Raw genomic sequence first — 19,577 nt, 5'->3', positions numbered from 1 at the left:
TGAAAACGATTTGCTAGACTTGAATTTTCAAGTCAGAGAGTGTTTTGATGGTAAAAAACATTTACTACTTTCTTCTAACAAAATTGGCGATGTAATTATCCCTTCACTCAAAAAGAGAAGAACATCTCTTAGTGGTTTAATGGAAAATGGACAAAACACGTGAAAACGCGGGGCATCATCATGGCCATAACAAGAAGAGTGGAATATGCACTAAGGAATTCATCAATTGGTTGAAGAATAAATCCCATCATAGCATTGATGTGAAATTCCACTGCCATCTAACATTTATAATACATGGGACTGTCTTTTCCATATTGAAACCCCTCTCATATGATGCCATTACTTTAATTGGCAGGAGCTGGCTGCGGAACACCAACACTCAAAACTCAAAAGTGGCTTTTCTATAGGAAATGGAAGAAATTTTTCTATGGTTGCTTGAAATTCTATATTGGCAAAAAAAGTTTTGATTAATCTAAAATCCCATGAAACCAACCACAAAGTTGCAATAACAAAATTAAATATATGCTTAAGCTTTTTGGGCAGCCGAGACCTCTCTCCATTGGGAACTCACCTAATGCAAATTGGGTGGTCATAAACATATCCAAGCAATGTCTCTTCCGCGTATGGTGACCAATAATGCCTTATATTTTAAGATGGTACTTTGGACATCAAAAAGTAGAAATGATGTTGGTCAAGTCATCATCTTCATCTATGAAAGTAGAAGCAATACGTTCCCATTTTAAATTGAAATTCAACTACAAAATGAGGCTAAGTAATAAGGAAATGTTCTCCTCTGATTTGATGTGTAGTTGAAAATAGTGGATAAAAAAGTAAGAACACAAGGGTACAAGTTAGACAATTTCCTGGGACCCGACAACAATTAGCACGGGTATAGACAACTGGGTCTCTCCTTCCCTTTTTAACGTTTAAAACTTATATCACATAGGAGGTTTGGGTAGAATTTGCATGGAGTTTTAGGTTTATAAAAATTGAGAGTAAATTATTCATACTTGTGTAGAACTAACTCTTTTTAGTTAATTTCTTAATTTAATACTTTTTTTAGTTTCACCTAAAAAAAATTATAATAAGAATAAATAATGATATACGTTAAATGTTACATTTTCGGACGACTAAGAATATCTTTTCATCAGAAATTGAGGATTAATTCCTTAAAATACTCACATTAATATTTAAGAGATTAATTTTTACAAAAGGAATGTCCAATCCTAAAACTATGGAAATTTTTTCCACAACTATAGAAACGATTCTAGTATCCAACAAATGACACATATGGACAAGGCTGCTTTGGTGTTTGGACTTTTGTACTTGTGTTTTTTGCTTTTGACCAGCCGAAATGAGCACATAGTCAAACATTAGGGTAATTCTATTGCCATTGTTTTCCTCTTCACATCTTCTCTTATTTCCAAAATTAGTTTTTAGAATTATTTTTTGCATTTCGAAAACTAAATTTCAAAATATAAAAAAATAGGAATACAAAGAGAAAAAAAAAAGAATGCGATTCTCCCAAACATTAATTAAAGCTGAGAGAGCAAAGATAGAACTCCACGTAGTCCAAACATTAACTTAGTGGACTAAATTGAGGACCTCCCATTTTCTGGGCCTCCTCAAATCACGTGGAACCAACAACTGCCAAAACTTACCCATTTATTGTTTATATATTTGGTCCCAACAAAAACCAATACTTAAAATGTCTACACACAGATTCATTCTTGTCTAAATTCTATTTGTATTTATGGTTTTAGACTACAGTAGTTTTGCGATTATGAAAACCGCGTAAAATTATAAATAATTGCAATTGATCGATGTGATCACAACATTGTGACGACTTCAAGATAAAAACAAAAAAAACAAAAAACTCTCAAAGATGGAATAAAAAAAAAGAAAGATGTTACAGAATAACATATCATCAATCAAATACTATTACAGAATAAACATGTATTCTTTGAGTTCTTACTCAGCAAATGCTGAATGACACATGTCACAAACGTGTTCATCCAAACCCCTTTCAACGTGTTGCTCAAAAACTCTCAAATGCTGCCTTCACCCCTTAGTCCTAATATACTTAACAATAACAGTGAGGTAGCTATTAAGTATTTACTAGAAGAGATATATCATAGCAAATGAGCAGCACCAAGGTTACAATGTTGTTTACCAAGAAAACAATCCTTGGGGTCTCCAAATCAATTCCCTTTTACGTTTCTCCTCACCTTTCCACAGCTTCTTTATCCACTGCTTATAAACGTGCCGAAGTATATATTCCTCTCCTCTTGATACACATTTTGACTATATATTAATTCAAGAGACGTGTTTATAGATATACTCTTTTGAACATATTATTATAAGTTTGTGTAGATTTTATTTCTTATTTAATTAGTATTTTTTTCTCATTTTATAATTTCTTAACAAATCTTAAACAGTCAATAAAAAGTATCTTGAAATGAATGTGTTAAAAAGTACGTCGTTAGCACTTATCATTAAGTCAATATACATAATAACATATATATGTTAAGAATTACTTTTGTTTTAATGTGTGTAAATATCATATAATTAATATTATATGATGAATAATATGATATAAATTAAAATGGGGAGATGAAAATATTAATGTTGCATGAGGTGGCAGAAGGAAGTAGTGAAGATGGGGGCGATGAAGTGAAACAAGAAGACTTGGCTATGAGTAATGATGCAGCTAGAGATGGTCCAATAAAAGCTGTAGAAGAGGCAGACATGGTGAGAGATACTGCCAAGGAGTCCATGGATGGAGCTTGGATTGCAGCTCAAGAAGCTTCACACAAGGTTAGAGACAATGACAACAAGGGTTGAACAGAACAATTGAAGATCATAATATTATATCCAGGGCCCAGTTATATAACACCACCACTGATTTTCCAAAATGAAAATCAGTCCTAATAAGGAATTCTGGATAGGATAGGATGAATCAGTATGTATTGTTAATCCGAGTGTTTTTTGTTCCAGCCAGATAGGATCTCTCTCAATGATATTTTAAATGTTTTTGTCTTATAGTTTCATTCTGATAAACTTTTAATATTGATTCTTTTTTTTTTAATGTTAATATTGATTCTTATAAACTGCTAACAAGTGATAAACCTCAAATTTTCTTTTGTTGTTATACCGTACCCGTACTTTTATCTGTCACCATTATATATATTTTTTGAAGATAGAATGAGTAAATATATATATATATATATATATATATATATATATATATATATATATATATATATATATATATATATATATAAAAGATTTTATGTTTATAATTTTTAAAACTACAAATCAATTAGTTTAATAGTTAAATAACAAACTTTAAAATATACATTTAATTAAAAATATAATTGAATTTTTTTATTTTTAATTTCTTTATTATTTACTATATCTATATATTATTTTAATTAAAATATAAGTAAAAACTTTATATATAATTTCTTTACAAATATATAAGTATATTAAAATTATAAAAAAGAGTATAATGATTTATTCACGGATATTCTCGAATACCATAAATATATATTATTTTAATTAAAATATAAGTAAAAACTTTATATATAATTGATTTACAAATATATAACTATATTAAAATTATAAAAAAGAGTATAGTAATTTATTGTCGAATACCATAAAAGCAAACATAGATGAGAATAAGTATTTAAATTTTAAACCTATATTTCTTATACTTAAATTGATATCCATCTGGCAAAAAAGGGAACTGAGATTAGTGGTAATAGGGGACGCCAGGGAGATTTCTATATCATTGCAATCAACTTCAGCGTCCATTCATTCCTTAATGCTTCCTTGGCCGATTTCGCTCATTGGGTCCAAGTAGCCCATCATCTCTGCATAACAAGAAAGTTCAAGTTAAACAACAAATTTATAAACTACTCAAAAATAGCACTTTATACAACATAAGCTTATTTCTATTTCTGTTTTATATTTTTTTCACCACTCTTACAAAACGGAAATAAGTTTCCGTTGTCTATTTCAAAGAAAATTTATTTTCATTTAAAGAGTATTTTGGAAATGCATTTTTTTAAAACACATTGAGGTGTAAATAGCAAAACTAATGGTGAAAATATCAATTCACAAAAAGATACGAGATCGACTCGACACGGCTTAATTTTGTTGGCTTAATTCTTTTTTTTATTACTATGTAACTTTTTTATCAGTAAATATTAATTATTTATATATTAATTTTTTTTAATAGGAATGATCAAATTACTTTCATTCCCTTTTTTATTAATCACTAAATCAATCTTATATATATTATTTCTAAGTAATTAATTTTGCACTAGTTATTTCCAATGGTCAGGGCCACACACTCAAATCATTAGAAAAAACATTTTTAAATGTATCAATACAAAAGAGAAAGAAAGTATTTTAAAATGAAATTATTTTCTAAAATAAGAGTAAATAAAGGTTCCTAATCTAATTTAAAATACATATCGATCTTAAGTCTTTAAACCTATTAAATAATTTGTGTAAATATGATTTTATTTTCTCAAAAAGATGGAAAAGTTAAAAAGTTCTAAAGAAAATCTAGGTACAATTCAACGTGAGGAGGAAAATTTCCTTGTACATACGACCATAATGTGTAACTCACAAGTCAATAGCATGTGCATGTCACATACAATCATTGCACAAAAATTCCAATGTTGTCATGCAAAGAAAAGGAGAAAAACCTCTTGTAGTTCTAATCATAAGATTCAGCGTATAAATCCCTTTATTTTGGGAAGATGTGTCGGCCAAAAGAAAGTGTTATCCCATTGTTTTTGTCTCCTCCTTTCAATTCATTTCCACCGATGAAGGTCTTGACATGTGTCATGCAAACGGCACACCAAACGTGTTGAGTTGCTAAATCTCCAATTTTCATGAGTCATGCTCAGCACAGAGCGTTAGTTCCACCGCGTGTCACACACCCTCACTTTTTTTTGTTCCTTCCCTTCCCTTGTCTCTACTCTTTCTTATATAACCTTCCTTGAATCCTAATGAATCCTTTCAAAATAAGAGTGTTATTGTCTTATTGTTACATAGTCACAGAAAAATGGCAAATAGAATTCCCCTAGTTGTGTCATACAAAAATTTGGTCAAACACCTCCACTCAACTAGTGCGAAAAATGCAAATGCTCATGTGCATACTCAAGTATATATATATATAACCCTTTGTATTAACTTATTGTGTTGTTTTTCTTTTTGGTTAATTGAATTTACTAATTGATATTATGTAACTTTTTTATTTTATATTTTTCAGGGTGGTGATTCAATTGTAGGAGCATCAGCACAAGGGGCAGTGAAGGCAACAGAGGTGTTGGAGAATGTGGGAGAAAGGGCTAAGGAGACAGTGGACACAGCTTTGGATGCAGCAAAGAAGACTACAGAGGGTGTGACAGAGACAACAACCATGGTTGAGGCAGATAACAATGTTGTGGACACAGTTGAGTACAGATGTACTGAAGATTTGCGGGGCCAGCTTGGAGATGGCCATGATAGTTATAATTGAATGAGAGAGTTTATTATGGGAATTGATTAGGGTTGATCCTATGGTTTTTCCTGTTGTGACTTCAATAATATTATGACTAATAAAATATTGAAGAAAAGGAATACTGAAGTTAATGTTCTGCTCATTTTGTTGTGTATAATCTATGAACATAGGAATCCCTATATTGTATAATGACATCTAAATCATGTTGCGATATTTAAAGCAAACTCGCCACTAAAAACACAGCTTCAGTGTCAATTTTTGTTCTGATGCTACTATATAGACACCTCGGACAACAAATTATAGTTAAGATAAGTCACGGGGAAATAAAGTTGGGGGTGTTTAGTTTGAAAAATTATTTGTTATTTTAAATGACAATAAAAAAATATTTTCTATTGCTCTCGTGTTATTTATATAGGCATTTCGGATGACTTGATATTTTCTTTCACAAATTCTTCTTAATATAATCAATAGCGACAATTAAATTATAGTTATATGTGGGGGAAGAAAGATAATGTTTTGATAATGTTTTGTATACTGAAATTATATAGTAATTATTTTTTATATTGTTTCTTTTGTATTAAAATAATAGGAACTTAATTTAATTTTTTTTGAGTTTTTATCCAAAAGATGGTAAAATTTATAATTTTATAATAATTTTGATTGTATTTTTTCTAAAGATATAATAGAGGTATGAAAGAGGATTGAAGAACTCAAGTGTCGCGCTTAACACGACATTTCCGCTTAGTGCATTAGGATTACTCAATCCAAAAAGTCCGCTTAGCGTAAGAAGTCAATTCGAAGGTCAACTATAGCACGCATATGGCAGCTTAGCACGCATCTAGCGGTTTAGTGCGCATCTAGCAGCTTAGCCCGCATCTATTTGGTGGCTTAGCGTGTATGTCTGGAGGCTTAGCGCGCGATTACTTATGTCAACTGGACTTTGCATGTGTGTTCGCACGCGCACGTGCAGGCTTAGCACATAATGACGATTCTAATTGGTTATCAAGTGAAAAGATATTTGTAAAAAGTGAAATTTATATATAAAATCAACATCCATTCATTCAAAATCTTCACTACGAAGCAAAAAGAGGCAGAGGAAAAAAAAAAAGCTCAAGCAACTTGTGCAAGGAAAATCTTCCGGAGTTCTAACCGATCCGTTTCACTCCATTTCTCTTCCATTTCATTCCATCTTTTATACTTGTAAGTGTCTCATGACAATGAGAAGTTAAAACCACCCGTTGTTGAGAGCTTTGCAAACCAAACTCTCTTTGATGTAATGATTTTAAACTATCTATTAATATGAATATATGATGTTAATATTATTGTTCTTTCTTGTGCTCATTCATATGTCTTTGATCTAATCATTCATTTTCATGAATTGTTTTAGGATTTAGGCATTGAAAAATGTTTATATGCAAGAACATGGGAAGAACATCTAGGTGATCTTATCTAGGGATAAAGCGATATTGTCTAGTCTATTTATGCATCTCTATTCGTAATGTAAATTATTTAATATAACTCTTAAGGAATTATGAGTAATATTAGGTGGTTTAGTTTCTCTTACTTGAGAGATCATGATTAGAGCATGTTAGAAAATGTAAGTAATAATCATATTCATGTTAAAAAAAAAGAAAAATCAATTCCGATGTAGTTATTGTAAATGGAACCTCCAACACGTTCCATACCTCGTCACCAACATCTTTTCACAGCTTCTCACGTTTGTTCGTTGCTTTGTAGTTAATTTACATTAATTTATATTTATACTTAATCAATGAATAAGATTTGATTTGAGTCACAAATTGCTTAAACTTTTATATATATATATATATATATATATATATATATATATATATATATATATATATATAACTAAAGTTATTGTGGACTCGATATACTCAACTTTACTGTTTTATTACTACTTATGCAAATTGATAACACTTGTCAAGGAGTCAATAAGATTGAAAAATATTTATTATTTCTTATTTTTAGGCACTATATATTTATTATTTATTATTTTTGAATTTTTTGAGTAAATATAAAGGTTTATTTTATTTTTTATTAAAAAAGATGAAAATATAAATTTTATATTATTTTACAAATAATTATAAAATATTTTTATTTTATTTCCTGATTTTAAATATTTGTATGTATAAGTAAATAAAGTTAATATAAATTTTACAAAATAAAAAAGATAATATAATTTTTATAATTATTTATAAAAAAAATTCAAGCATGCCCTGAACAATCAATATCACAGTATTTCTTAGACTAGTATACTGAAAGAAATAAAAGCAACACTTTACCATCTCATTTCCTAATAAAACTTGAATTGTCATGTATATATTCGATTTCTTATATACCGAAAAAAAGTAGCGATTGGCATGAGTCGATTTAGTATTGACAAAAATTTTATTTAAATTCATACATTCACCAATTTTAATAAATGTATAAGTACGTTTATCCAACTTTGCAGTATGACTTTTATTTTGTAATTATTGCTACCTAAATAATCATTTCATTAATTTTAAAAATAATAGTACACGAGTTCTCTCAAAACTTATTTAAATTTAAATGATGAAAGCTTACGGTCTCTGAAATTAGGTAAGTTTATTCATTTATTTTTAATTTAATTTAAAATAGATTTTATTTATTTATAATCTCTATATTTAATAAAAGGCAGTATATTAATAGTTTACAGTGAACTAAAAAAGATTTTTAAAAAAGAAAAATAAAAGCTAATTAAAAAAATCATTTTAAGAATTAAAATATATTTTAGCCTATTATTTTTTAAATTCGAAAATCATTACGTTTTCGGAAAATGATGTTTTGAAGTGTTTCATAAATTTAAATCAGTCAAGTATGCTACTTTTATCATTTATCAAAATTTATGAATTTAACAAGCTCAAGCTAGCTCTTTGAACTTGTATAAAACTAAATTGCCAATCAAATCGAAAGAGGGTCATAACAGATGGTGAAACTCAACTCAACTTAGCATAGTAGTATGATGCAAAGAGAAAGTAGTCAATTATCAAGACATTATAGAATCATGTTTGAAAAAACAACAGAATCAGATACCGTTGTCGGTTTCTTTCCCATAAATCCTCGTATAAAGGCAAAATCGACAAAAGCATTGATCAGATAAAAGCAAGTATGCAAAGAGCCAATGGCTTGTTTTTTCTGTATCTGTGAAGAAGACACAAAGGTAACTTCCAATACTTCATCATATCTTTGCTACATAAAGTGTGCCGTGAAAACAAGATTTTGATTTTATGCCTTTATTCATCATGGGTTACCAAGATCTTGGGACCAACTAAAAATTCCAAGCTTCTTCAATCATATGATGACGTGTAATGCAAGCTGTCTCTCTGCACTATCCCTTCTTTACAAAGACAAGCAAGAATATCACTACAAGTGTTTTCTTCTTAGTTCTTACTTTTGTCCTTTCGTATAGAATTCTTCACAACTGTCCTATGCATAGCTAAAGACTCAAAAAAGAGGGACCATTTGACATTCACCTACACATACATAAATATGGGATCATGACTATGTAGATCAATTGAAAACATAATCAATATTCTTGAATTTGTACATAATTGCGTTAAATATTTAGACCAAGAGAACATTAGTCCTATTCGACTTTATCAACGTTATTTCCCGTGAAAGAATATATACCTGTGTACCAAAGTGTGGGATAATGGACTAGTTAGGCTTTAATATTGACTTGGTGCATGACCAAAAACAAATTATAACATAGCGAAAGAATAAAAGGAAGAGCAAGGGGACCAAAACCAGTTCAACATGATGGACATGATTTTTTGGTGAAGATCTTTACGGACATTCTGATTCTTTTCGCCAGAAGAGAAGGCAAGCAATTAATACAAAATTCAGGCTGATGTATAATACGAATGGTTCTACATTTGTGGCCAAGCATCATTTATGCAATGAAAAATTGATTTGTATCGATTAAGTTTTCAGCTTTGACAAGTTATTAGTCATGACGCGGTCAGTTTTCACCTTAAATACAATTATATATATCATCGATCACATACCGAATAACATGGCTAATTGCATTGTAACTTGAAGGGATGCTTTGAGCAATGAGCCTACCTATTTAATACAACTGAAAATTTGGTTCAAGAGAGTTACAGATGCAGCACAGACAAATTTGGATTCAATGACATAAGTTACATAACTTATAGCAAGGGTATCCAAAATTATCATAGGGCCTACTAAAACATGCATGTAATTAGAAGTCAAGGTAAAAGCTTTTCCCTTCTCCTTTACAGATGGTTTCTTTCAGAAAAAGTTTTTATATAGTTTGTCTGGTCTTATTTTGTTAATAAGTAATAGGTTTGTTTAAACGACTAATTTTTTAATAAATCTCTTTCAACTACATTTTTTTATTAATTACTAGTCTCTTGATCAATTATTAGTTTTTTTTTTATTTTGCAATTAGGTTTCTTACTTTTATCAATGACATGTAATTTGGTTTATAATTGTCTAATAACCCACGGCCTAGATAAAACTTGTAATAAATCAAACAACTACAAATCAGGTTCAAAAATGATTATTATTCAAATAATTAATTATAACTTTATTATTCAAATATCACCCTTAGCTTGTTTAAATACATTAAACTTTACTGTACCAAAAAAATACATAAAACTTTAATATATCTTGATTTTTTCAATATTTTTTTTCTCTTTTTCCATACTTTTACAATCTCATTTTCACTTTCCATGTGTAAAAACTTTAAATATCATTTACTCGGTCCTTGACATATATCGATTTTCACTGTTACTCAGAAGAGATATAAAGAGAATCATGTCAATTGTTAGCCATTGCCAAAAAGTCCTTAAAATAAGGAGCTATTTGATGGTTGATTCTGTATGGTTCGATTCTCCTAAACTTCTGTATGACTGTCTCATTCATATATATTTGGCTTTGGACCATGTCTACCAATTGGTTTCAGGTGGTGCAGCATGGTCAAGATAGCTGTAGCAGCGTCAAGCAAACTTGGTAGTGAAAAGGATGTATTTTAGGTCAAGGTTAAAAATTTAATTTTATAATTAAACAAAAGAAAAAAGATTGTAATTGAAATCAATATATAACAGTCAAAAGGTTTTAATCATGGATTACCATATAAATTGATTTTTTTTATATTAATGATCTTAAAAGTTATATTTAAAATAATTTTTAATTAATTGATAGTATAAAAAAAATTATATTAACATTTTATCAAAACTAAGTTCAATAAATAATAAGTGCTTAATGAAACAAAATAAATTTCTTCAAGTTCGATTCTATTTTATTATTGTAATAATACAATCCAAATGATAGAAACTCATATCGTTTGTTATTTTTCACTTTTTATATTCTACCCATCTAAACAATTGAAGACAAATTTCTCTATTTCTCTCTTTATTTCTATCCTTATACATTTGGATCTTTCTCTCCTGTTTCTTTCACTTTTATTTCACTCTTGATCAAAACAAAACATAATCTTTTATCTTTTATAACATTGATAACGGCTGAAGCCATTTGCTTTTGTCCATTACAACTAGATGCTATCCATGGTGAAAACTCACATCAAAGTATAAGTACGATTGGCATCTTGCCGTCCGTCTTGTGAAACCATGGTGCTAGCGTGCTAGGTCATGTCAGTACGAGTACCACATGATTGTTGCATTGTGGCCACAGTAGTACTGTTGTAACAATGCATGTGTCAAGATTACCAGCTAATGCTATTCCCCAAGCTTATGACAACATTTTTTGCATCAAATAAAAAGTTTATGCCATCATTTTATGCCAACGAGGTTGTGCAAGTACAGTTTTCATAATTTCATATCTCCAAGCACTAAGTATTTTAACCGTTTAATCACACGCACATCATTAAGAGCATATTTAATTTGGATACACTGTGAAACTATGGTGGAAGGCCAATTTAAATTGTGGTGAAAGGCTAAAAAATCAGAAGCAATTCTGAGTTGCTTCACAACCACGGTGGTTTTGACCACGATTATGATCCATCCCCCATCACCTTAAACACACACTAAATCTACTTCTTTTCTCATCACTTTCTTTTTACTCATGTTTGCTTAAAGACAAAGCAAGGTTCACACCAATATATTTTCTTGGGTGGAATTCAATTCAAGCTAAAGAGATGGATTTTCTTGTTGCTGTTCCCTAGTCCTTTTGGCTTCTATGAAAAATATGATGTCTCACTCAACTTCCTACCCTCTTCCACTGCTATGAGTACCTCACAGGCTTTTGATTTAAAATCCAGTGCACAAGTGCATCTTGCCCTGTGCCTCTCAAACAAATATTTTAGTGATACAACTAACTAACAGTTAAAGTGGATTTTACATGTTTTTTTAGTCCAATGGTCCAATAGGAAAAATTTTCTTCCATTGTGTTGTGCTCGGTTGTGAGAAAAGAAAGAGAAACAAAGGGTGAGGAAAGAAAAATAAAAAATAAAAAAGAAAATACAGTAGAAAGTAAGTGAAAAGTCCAAATTAACCCTGCAGGTACTTTATTTATGATTCAGTTTTTAATCATGCAGATTTTGCAGGAAGTCATTAGTCATATCATCATATATATCTTTCTGTAAATACAGTAGTTGAAGGCATGGAATGGCTGTGCATGTGATATGGGTCCTTCACCTGCGTATCAGAAATCACATCAAACAAACAAAAGAGAAAAAAATCCTCCTCTTCCAAATTGTAACTCCTTGAGCACCATTAGATGAGCATTTAGTTACCACAAAGGAACCTAGAGTTTATTTGACAGCACTATCGCTTTCAACACACCATTCATGCAAAATCAATCCCCACTCCCCACTTACTCTAAGAATTGATATTTAAACTTTGCTTTATTTGCTTATCATTACAAGACAAAAAAATCCCCATGCATTACTTCTCCCACCCTATGCTAACCAAAGCACACAACTAATTAACAAAATGGAGCCTGTGGTCCACACCTCTTCCCCCTTCTTTCTCCACCTTTTTGGCTCCCTATAAACTCCCTCTTTCACTCACAATGCTCCAAAAGACAAGGCTCTAACTGTTTTCTTGCTCCAGCACTTTCTTCTTCTTCATCATCATTGTCAGACCACTCACAATGGAGATCAAGAGTGGAGAGAGGAGGCAAGTGTCAATTGAGAAGGTGAGGAGAGACAACACAGTTGAAGTAGAAGATGAAGAAGAGGAGGATGAAAGTGTGGTTGGTGGTGAGGGTGGTCTTGCAGAAGATGAAAGGAAGAAAATTGGTGGAGGAAGTGGGAGAAGAGGGTCAAGTGGAGTTTCTCCACCTTCTTGTCAGGCAGAGATATGTGGTGCTGATTTGACTGTTGCAAAGAGGTACCATCGCCGTCATAAGGTGTGTGAGCTTCATTCCAAGGCTCCTTCTGTGATGGTTGCAGGACTGAGGCAGAGGTTTTGCCAGCAATGTAGCAGGTGTTGCAATTTCTCCTAGTGTGAATTTGTGTTGCCTTTAGCATTTTGCATAATCTATATGGTAGAGTTGATCATGCTTTTCCATCATGTGTTTATAATTTTGAAACTCAGCACACTACTACTTTTGAAGTAAACCTTCAAAATTCAAACTATGAACAGACTTCTTATAATTGATGGAATGCCTTGATCACTGCCTACAGAATTTGATGTTCTGCCACTTAAGAAACAATTTTCCATGCATACATCAGAAACACATTAAGAATTGAACTCCAGTGCTTAGAACTTTTCACTAGGTCTGTTTACTTCTTTTTTTTTTTCCTGTTTTTATTTTCTGTTTTCACTTTTAATTTACAAGTTGATTTCACCGTTTCCTGTACAAATATTTGAAAACAATAAACAAATTGAAAACAAAGTGGCCGGTTTTGTAAAATAAGATTGAAAACAGAAAAAAAGAAGAAAAAATAGAAGTAAACGGGCCTTAAGTTTCCATATAAAGGAGCAGAAGTGTCAACTATTTTCAAAGGACTGCTTCCATGCAATTGCCTTATTAGAAACCTGTGATGAGTCGGTGCAGGTTCCATGAGCTGGCAGAGTTTGATGAAGCTAAAAGAAGCTGCCGGAGACGCTTGGCCAGACACAACGAGCGGCGCCGGAAAAGCAACGCTGAAACTTGCAATGAAGGATGCAGTGGCAGCAAAGGGCAGCACCCTGCAGAAACCCACTGCAGAAATACTGATGACTGGGGAAGAATTCAGATGAACATTGCAAAGAATTCTGGCTACAAGTTCTTCCATATCAGATGAATCCAATGTGTTCATCAGCATGCTCCCTCTCTTCTGTCAATGAATCTTCACAGTTTACATGCCAAGGCATATAATAAAGGCCCCTTTTTTATGTTACGAGAATAAGCATCTAAACCAGAATGAAAAACTCCCAACATCTAAAGGAGGTGTCGTATGTATAATACTAGTTCATTTCCCTTAAGCTCTATATTCTATTTACTTAGTCAGTTTCTTCTGTTTCTGTGTGCCTTGGAATATAAGTATTCTGTTGTGCCACCCTTAATATGGTGTACCCCTATTCCCCCTTGATTAGAATAAAATCCATTGCTTCTTTGACTAAATTCACGTATCTCTTTCAATTATTTCTATATCTCATGCATGCTTTTTTTTATCAGCAAAAGCAAAATATTAGTGGTTAGTTTTTTGTTAGTAAGAATATTCGAACCCACAACCTCTTTCGTCTTCTTTTTTCCCTTCACCACTAGGTCAACCTTATTACCTCTTCGTGCATGTTATGTTAATAAGCCTCATAGATTCATTTGAGACTTTAAAAGCATACATGTTTTTCATATCCGTTTCTTAGGATGCATTCTTTTCACTTTGCCTTGAATATCTCCACAACATAGATGTAAGCTTTATTTGCATCACCTGCAAATAAAATGATACCCGGCCTAGTGGCGGAGGGATCTAGTTAGTAGGTACAAGGTCCTAGGTTCTAACCGTGTCATCATTGTACAACCTAAAAAACCAGTAAATAAAATTGTATAATAGCTCAAAAGGGTGACAAACATGTTCCTTCTCTGCCCCTGTCAACGATTGATAACCTTATGTTACTGCAAAGCCATCACCCTCCTTCCTATTTATGAAAAGATATCGTTGAAGGTCATTCCCAGGTTCGTTCTGAAAAATTACAAGAAATTGTGAGAAAGCTTCCCACACACTCTAGACTCTAATTATCCAACAAAGGTAGGAGTGTTGGCCAATAATACAATCGAATAACTTAATCTAAAATCTTATGGGCCTAGGCAGTGATCTGAAAGCAAGCTTTCAAGATCACTGACAAACTTCCTTGCAAACTCACATATTAAAGTTTGGTCTATACATAATCAGAATCTACATCTTTCCCACATTATTACTTTAAATAACACAGTTGTCCCATTTAATTTGCATGAATGACTCAACATAATAACACCACCTGATGGCTATGAAGCATTATCGTTTTATTCATTACACCGAAGTTTATGTTACACTTGCAAGTTGCTGGATCAAAGTCTATCATGCGAGCCTTGAGATCACTGAAATTTCACAACGATGCAGGAGATATCATCGGTGCTTTTCCTGTTAACTGCTTCTTCAGTAAGGCGCTTTGCTGAAGACCGAGCATCCTTTATATTTTTTATACAATTAGCTGCTTCTTGATTTGACATTACCTGGAATAATTTGAACAAACAGATTTGAATATTAGATGGATAAATAACCATGTGTATCAAACATGACTTGTTGGTACCAAGTAGGTTTGATAATTTATTTGGCCAATCTTTACGATTTAATCTCTATACCTAGAAATTATACATTTTAGTTTCTACACATACATTTTTAATCTGTTTTAGTCTGTCTTCTAAAATTGTAGGGACTAAAATCAATTAAAAAATGTATGTGTAAGGATAATCGAGTTAAAAAGTGTATGTGTATGAACTAAAGCGAGTAGTTTCTAGATGTAGAGATTAAAACATAAAGATTATACAGGTATAACAACCAAATGAGTAATTAAATCAAACCAAATATTTACATAAATAGATAGATAGTCATAAGATGCTTGCATCATGCTTCATTTATCAAAACTGACCTTCCATAATCCATCACTGGCTAATATAACAAACTCTGCATCATCACCTATATTCTCCACAGTCACAAATGGCTCTGAACTCAAGTGTTTCTTCAAGCTTTTGTCACCAAATGCCCTTGACACTGCCAGCCGTCCATCAACACGAGGAACATCCCCTGAATTGATTACAAAAGCTGTATCCTTAGCACTGGAACAAAGTCTATCATGCTCCAAGTAAACTTTGTAGAGCAAGCAACTCAACTAGATCAGGAAAGCATTGAGAATCATTAGCTCTGAGCTACAAATCCCACTACTGACCAACCTAGAGGAGCATTTTAAATTATGTCATACCTGGAAAGTTTGATACAAAACCACCTCTATTTTTAATATCCTCATGTTCTGCGGTTGGCTCATGATCCACTGATAGTTGCTTGGCCACACCCTTCTTGCATAAGACGGCCCTAGAATCCCCAATGTTGGCTACTATTAACTTCTGACAATTGACTAATATTGCTGTAACTGCAGTTGAACCCCCTCTACCTAATTCACCCGACATATCTAAAATATTAGAATCAGTTTTACTGTATGCTCTCTTCACAGCATCTGCAGGTTCTTTCCAGAAGTCAGGCTACACGAAACAAAAACACGATTGAACTTTTATTAATAATCGTATTCATTTAACTAGAGTTAGCACTATGAATTTTTCAATTTGATTTTTTCAGAATATGCCTGAGATTAATCTCCATTACAGGCCTGCATTACCTCATGTAAGATATTATCAAACAAATGGGACCGCAAGTAATTAGGTACGTTCTGACCCGCATGGCCGTCGAATATTGCAAACAAACCCAATTCATTGTTATCTATTTGCTTAAATTGAGCCACAACGTAATCCTCCATGTCATGATATGATTTTCCTTTCACCAAATGATAACCATGAGTTATGTTCTTTGACATCTTGCTCTTTCCTTTCCCTGAGTCAGGGTCTGATGAACCCAAACCAACTTTTACCTGCAAGCAACATACTCGTGTCAACTGACTGGTACAATTATAGACTCATGCTATGGTCAAAAAGTCAAGTAGTTAAGCAAGAGGTTGATTGGTCTTCCCATACTAGTTTTATGAAGGTGCTTTCAACCCTGAACGTTGTAGGCCACATGTAAAGTAACATGTTCTCACTGGAGACACCGGTAGTGCCTTCCCACCCTCTCCACTAAATAACTAATTTATTGTTTACAACACGACTGTTCATCACACTTTAGGTCAATAATGCAATTTGTGTCAATTACATAGTTTTAAAATTTGGGTTTGGATCTAACGAAACCCTATAAAACTAGCTTGTGAGATGAGGATAATCCTCACTTATATATACTATTTTGTCCATAGCAACAGTCCGAGTGGGATATCCAATTCTCCCTCACGATAAAGACTAGACATCTTGAGTAAGAAATTTGCAAGACCAAACATTTGCAGGAAGTTCGATACCGTCACTTGATAAGTCCAACAATAATCACTAAGAAAGACTCTAATATCAACTTAGAATTTAGCTTTGGGTCTAATTCAAACCTACAAAATTAGCTTGTAAGATAAGGATTGTCCAAGTTTTATAAAGTCTACATTGGTCATATCTCTAGTTGATGTAGGATCTCCAACACATAGCAATAGCTTTTATAACTTTACTGGAAAAAAAGTTAGAAAGCTCTCTATTTTTTTTATCATATATAGCTTTTGCAAAATTCATTGAGGAAAACCCTAGATTAATGACAAGGAACGGTTGGATCTTGATAACACACATAACCAGGATCTGGAAGAAAGCACTCAATATCTTTGTTTTGTAACTTTGCTATATCAGAGTAAAGTGGGGGATGATACAAATGAGCAAAGATAGAAGTAAGCTGGTTAGTGTAATAAGCCCTCACTCATCACAATTCACACTGACACATGTTAAAACCAATTGAAGTATTTGACATAAAGTCGCTGGTATATTTATCTCACCCCGGAAACAGATACATATCAGTTTTAGTGATATGTTTTCCCTACAGATCGGAGATAGTTGAAAGATTCTAACTTTAGAATGCAGAAAAGTAATTGGAGACACCCTCTTACTAGTCAATGTCAATGATGGAAGACCAGGCACGGTGCATGGATTGGTTCAATAACAACCACAAAAGGCATATACACTGAATGGAGTGATTAAATTTTGCAATATAAGCATTCCACTGAATGGAGTGATGAAGATTAATACTAAAAAATGAAGATCTACATCATTTATCCATTAATGAATAGAAAAACAAGAAAAATGTGATCCAAGTCCAACCATGAATCATTTTTCTCTCCAAAACAAAAAAAGGGAGTGATCCGTACCTTCATCTTTTGAAGGATTTCTCTGGTAGTCATAGCTGAGTTCCTTGATTTGAAGAAAAGAAAGGAATGAAAAGAAGGCAAAAAAAAAAAAGAGAGAGAAAGATGAGTGACTGCGCTCTATTCTGGTGAGGATGGAAAAATAGTGGCGTTGACAGACAGGTCTGAAAAGGACAAGTCCACCTTCTTTGGTTTTTTGATAACTACTAAAACTGTTATTTAAACTTTATCGTTTAAACCACTTATGAAAAAATTTCAATTTTTTATTTAACCTTACCATAGATTTGGTTTCTTTTCTTACACTCACAGCAGGTGTTTTTTTATTATGAATAGCTAGGCCTCCACGTGGAATAGAGTAAAATTTTTAAGGTTTAAATAAAGTTTTTCTTTACTATAGCTTTATCCTTAACTTTAAACATATGACCTTTTTATGTTTTATAATTTTATTATGTTCAAGTTTTAGTCCTTGTTGTTTTATTCTGTTTAAATTTTAATCTTTTTTTTTCTCTTAGTTGCCTCTCGAAGAATAAGTTCGGTGGAATATTATTAATGGTGCAAATTTAAAACCTAAATAAAATAAAATTATGAAAACTAAAAATTAATCTTTTAAAAGTATAAGAAATGAGATCAAAATTAAAATAATTTAGAACCCAAACATATATTTTTAAAAAAATATATAAGTCTTTCAGTAGTTATCTAAATTTTTATAGGTTTTAAAATTAAAAAATAACTATAAGATAAAATTTATTCTTAAAAATAATTTTTTTTATTTTTTAACTTAACATTTTTTTCATTTATGACTTTATATTCTTAATTCTCTCTTGTTTATAGTAAATTTTAATTTTAAAGTTAAAACCGGATGCGAATAACCTTAATTCATATATTTCCTCTAAAAAAAACAAAACCTTATTTCATATAAATAGTAGTTTTCAATCGCAAATAACCTGAATTTATACAAATAGTTTAGCTTAAATCTTTTTAATTTCGAGAGTTTTTAAGCTGTTTTTTTTTTTTTTGTGGATGAGAGTTGTTAACCTGTTTTTAAGATTTTTTTGGGTGCTGAACACCTTGCATTTGTGATTCACCTTCTCATTATTGTGCGATGTGACGTAATAAAAATATTTTTACTTATAATTTCATTCATAAATTTTCACACGAGTCCCTGATTTTGACAAAAACCTATTTTTGAGGTGCCTAGTGCCAATTTTGTGCGCCTAACGCGTCCCTTAATTGGCCCAAGTCACAGGTTTGCAAATCTGAGCACCTATAAATATTATGAAGGGAAAAAAATTACTTTTAAGGGATTTTTTTGAATTTTTTTATCAACAAATATTAATCAATTAATTTTATTAAAAAATACCAGTACGAGATTTAAATTCATAACCTTCCTCATCCTCTTTCCGTTCATTGTTAAGCTTCATTTCTCTATCATCAAATCAATCTAATATTTCTTGCTTCCTTAAACTTTTTATTAAGATAAAAATTACTAAAAATATTTTTAGTGACAGTTATTGACACTAGTTCTTATGTCTAAGATCTAGACTTTTCACAGAATTTTCAATAGAGTATAAGGAAAAAATTTCATGGTGAAAGATCAGATCATGCCTGGCGGTCGTCCCTTGGCCCAAACTGGCTTT

The 19,577-nt window shown here is 31.7% G+C and overlaps 3 protein-coding genes and 1 long non-coding RNA gene across 4 annotated transcripts; 3 read left to right on the top strand and 1 right to left on the bottom strand.

The window, feature by feature from the left end:
• Positions 1 to 1,889: 1,889 nt before the first annotated feature.
• On the top strand, positions 1,890 to 3,040 carry LOC121173340 (uncharacterized). Its single transcript, XR_005887979.1, has 2 exons — positions 1,890 to 2,270; positions 2,645 to 3,040. It is a non-coding gene; the product is annotated as an uncharacterized lncRNA (long non-coding RNA).
• A 1,996-nt stretch (positions 3,041 to 5,036) lies between these two features.
• On the top strand, positions 5,037 to 5,633 carry SCHI (chilling-induced protein). Its single transcript, NM_001251635.2, has 2 exons — positions 5,037 to 5,179; positions 5,288 to 5,633. Exons 1-2 carry the CDS (start codon positions 5,081 to 5,083, stop codon positions 5,534 to 5,536), a joined length of 348 nt encoding a protein of 115 aa, NP_001238564.2. The 5' UTR covers positions 5,037 to 5,080; the 3' UTR covers positions 5,537 to 5,633.
• A 6,207-nt stretch (positions 5,634 to 11,840) lies between these two features.
• LOC100815775 (squamosa promoter-binding protein 1) lies at positions 11,841 to 14,091 on the top strand. The gene is made up of 2 exons (XM_003543185.5): positions 11,841 to 12,972; positions 13,547 to 14,091. Exons 1-2 carry the CDS (start codon positions 12,638 to 12,640, stop codon positions 13,773 to 13,775), a joined length of 564 nt encoding a protein of 187 aa, XP_003543233.1. The 5' UTR covers positions 11,841 to 12,637; the 3' UTR covers positions 13,776 to 14,091.
• A 407-nt stretch (positions 14,092 to 14,498) lies between these two features.
• On the bottom strand, positions 14,499 to 18,108 carry LOC100815245 (probable protein phosphatase 2C 39). The gene is made up of 5 exons (XM_006594693.4): positions 17,944 to 18,108; positions 16,342 to 16,590; positions 15,931 to 16,207; positions 15,601 to 15,755; positions 14,499 to 15,184 (listed from the first exon to the last, which is right to left on the bottom strand). Exons 1-5 carry the CDS (start codon positions 17,974 to 17,976, stop codon positions 15,047 to 15,049), a joined length of 852 nt encoding a protein of 283 aa, XP_006594756.1. The 5' UTR covers positions 17,977 to 18,108; the 3' UTR covers positions 14,499 to 15,046.
• Positions 18,109 to 19,577: the final 1,469 nt, after the last annotated feature.

This window comes from Glycine max, chromosome 13 (genome assembly GCF_000004515.6).
Source record: "Glycine max cultivar Williams 82 chromosome 13, Glycine_max_v4.0, whole genome shotgun sequence".
Lineage (NCBI taxonomy): Eukaryota > Viridiplantae > Streptophyta > Magnoliopsida > Fabales > Fabaceae > Glycine > Glycine max.
The sequence above is the reverse complement of the archived record's forward strand: the minus strand, read 5'-3'. Positions and strand labels throughout refer to the sequence as shown.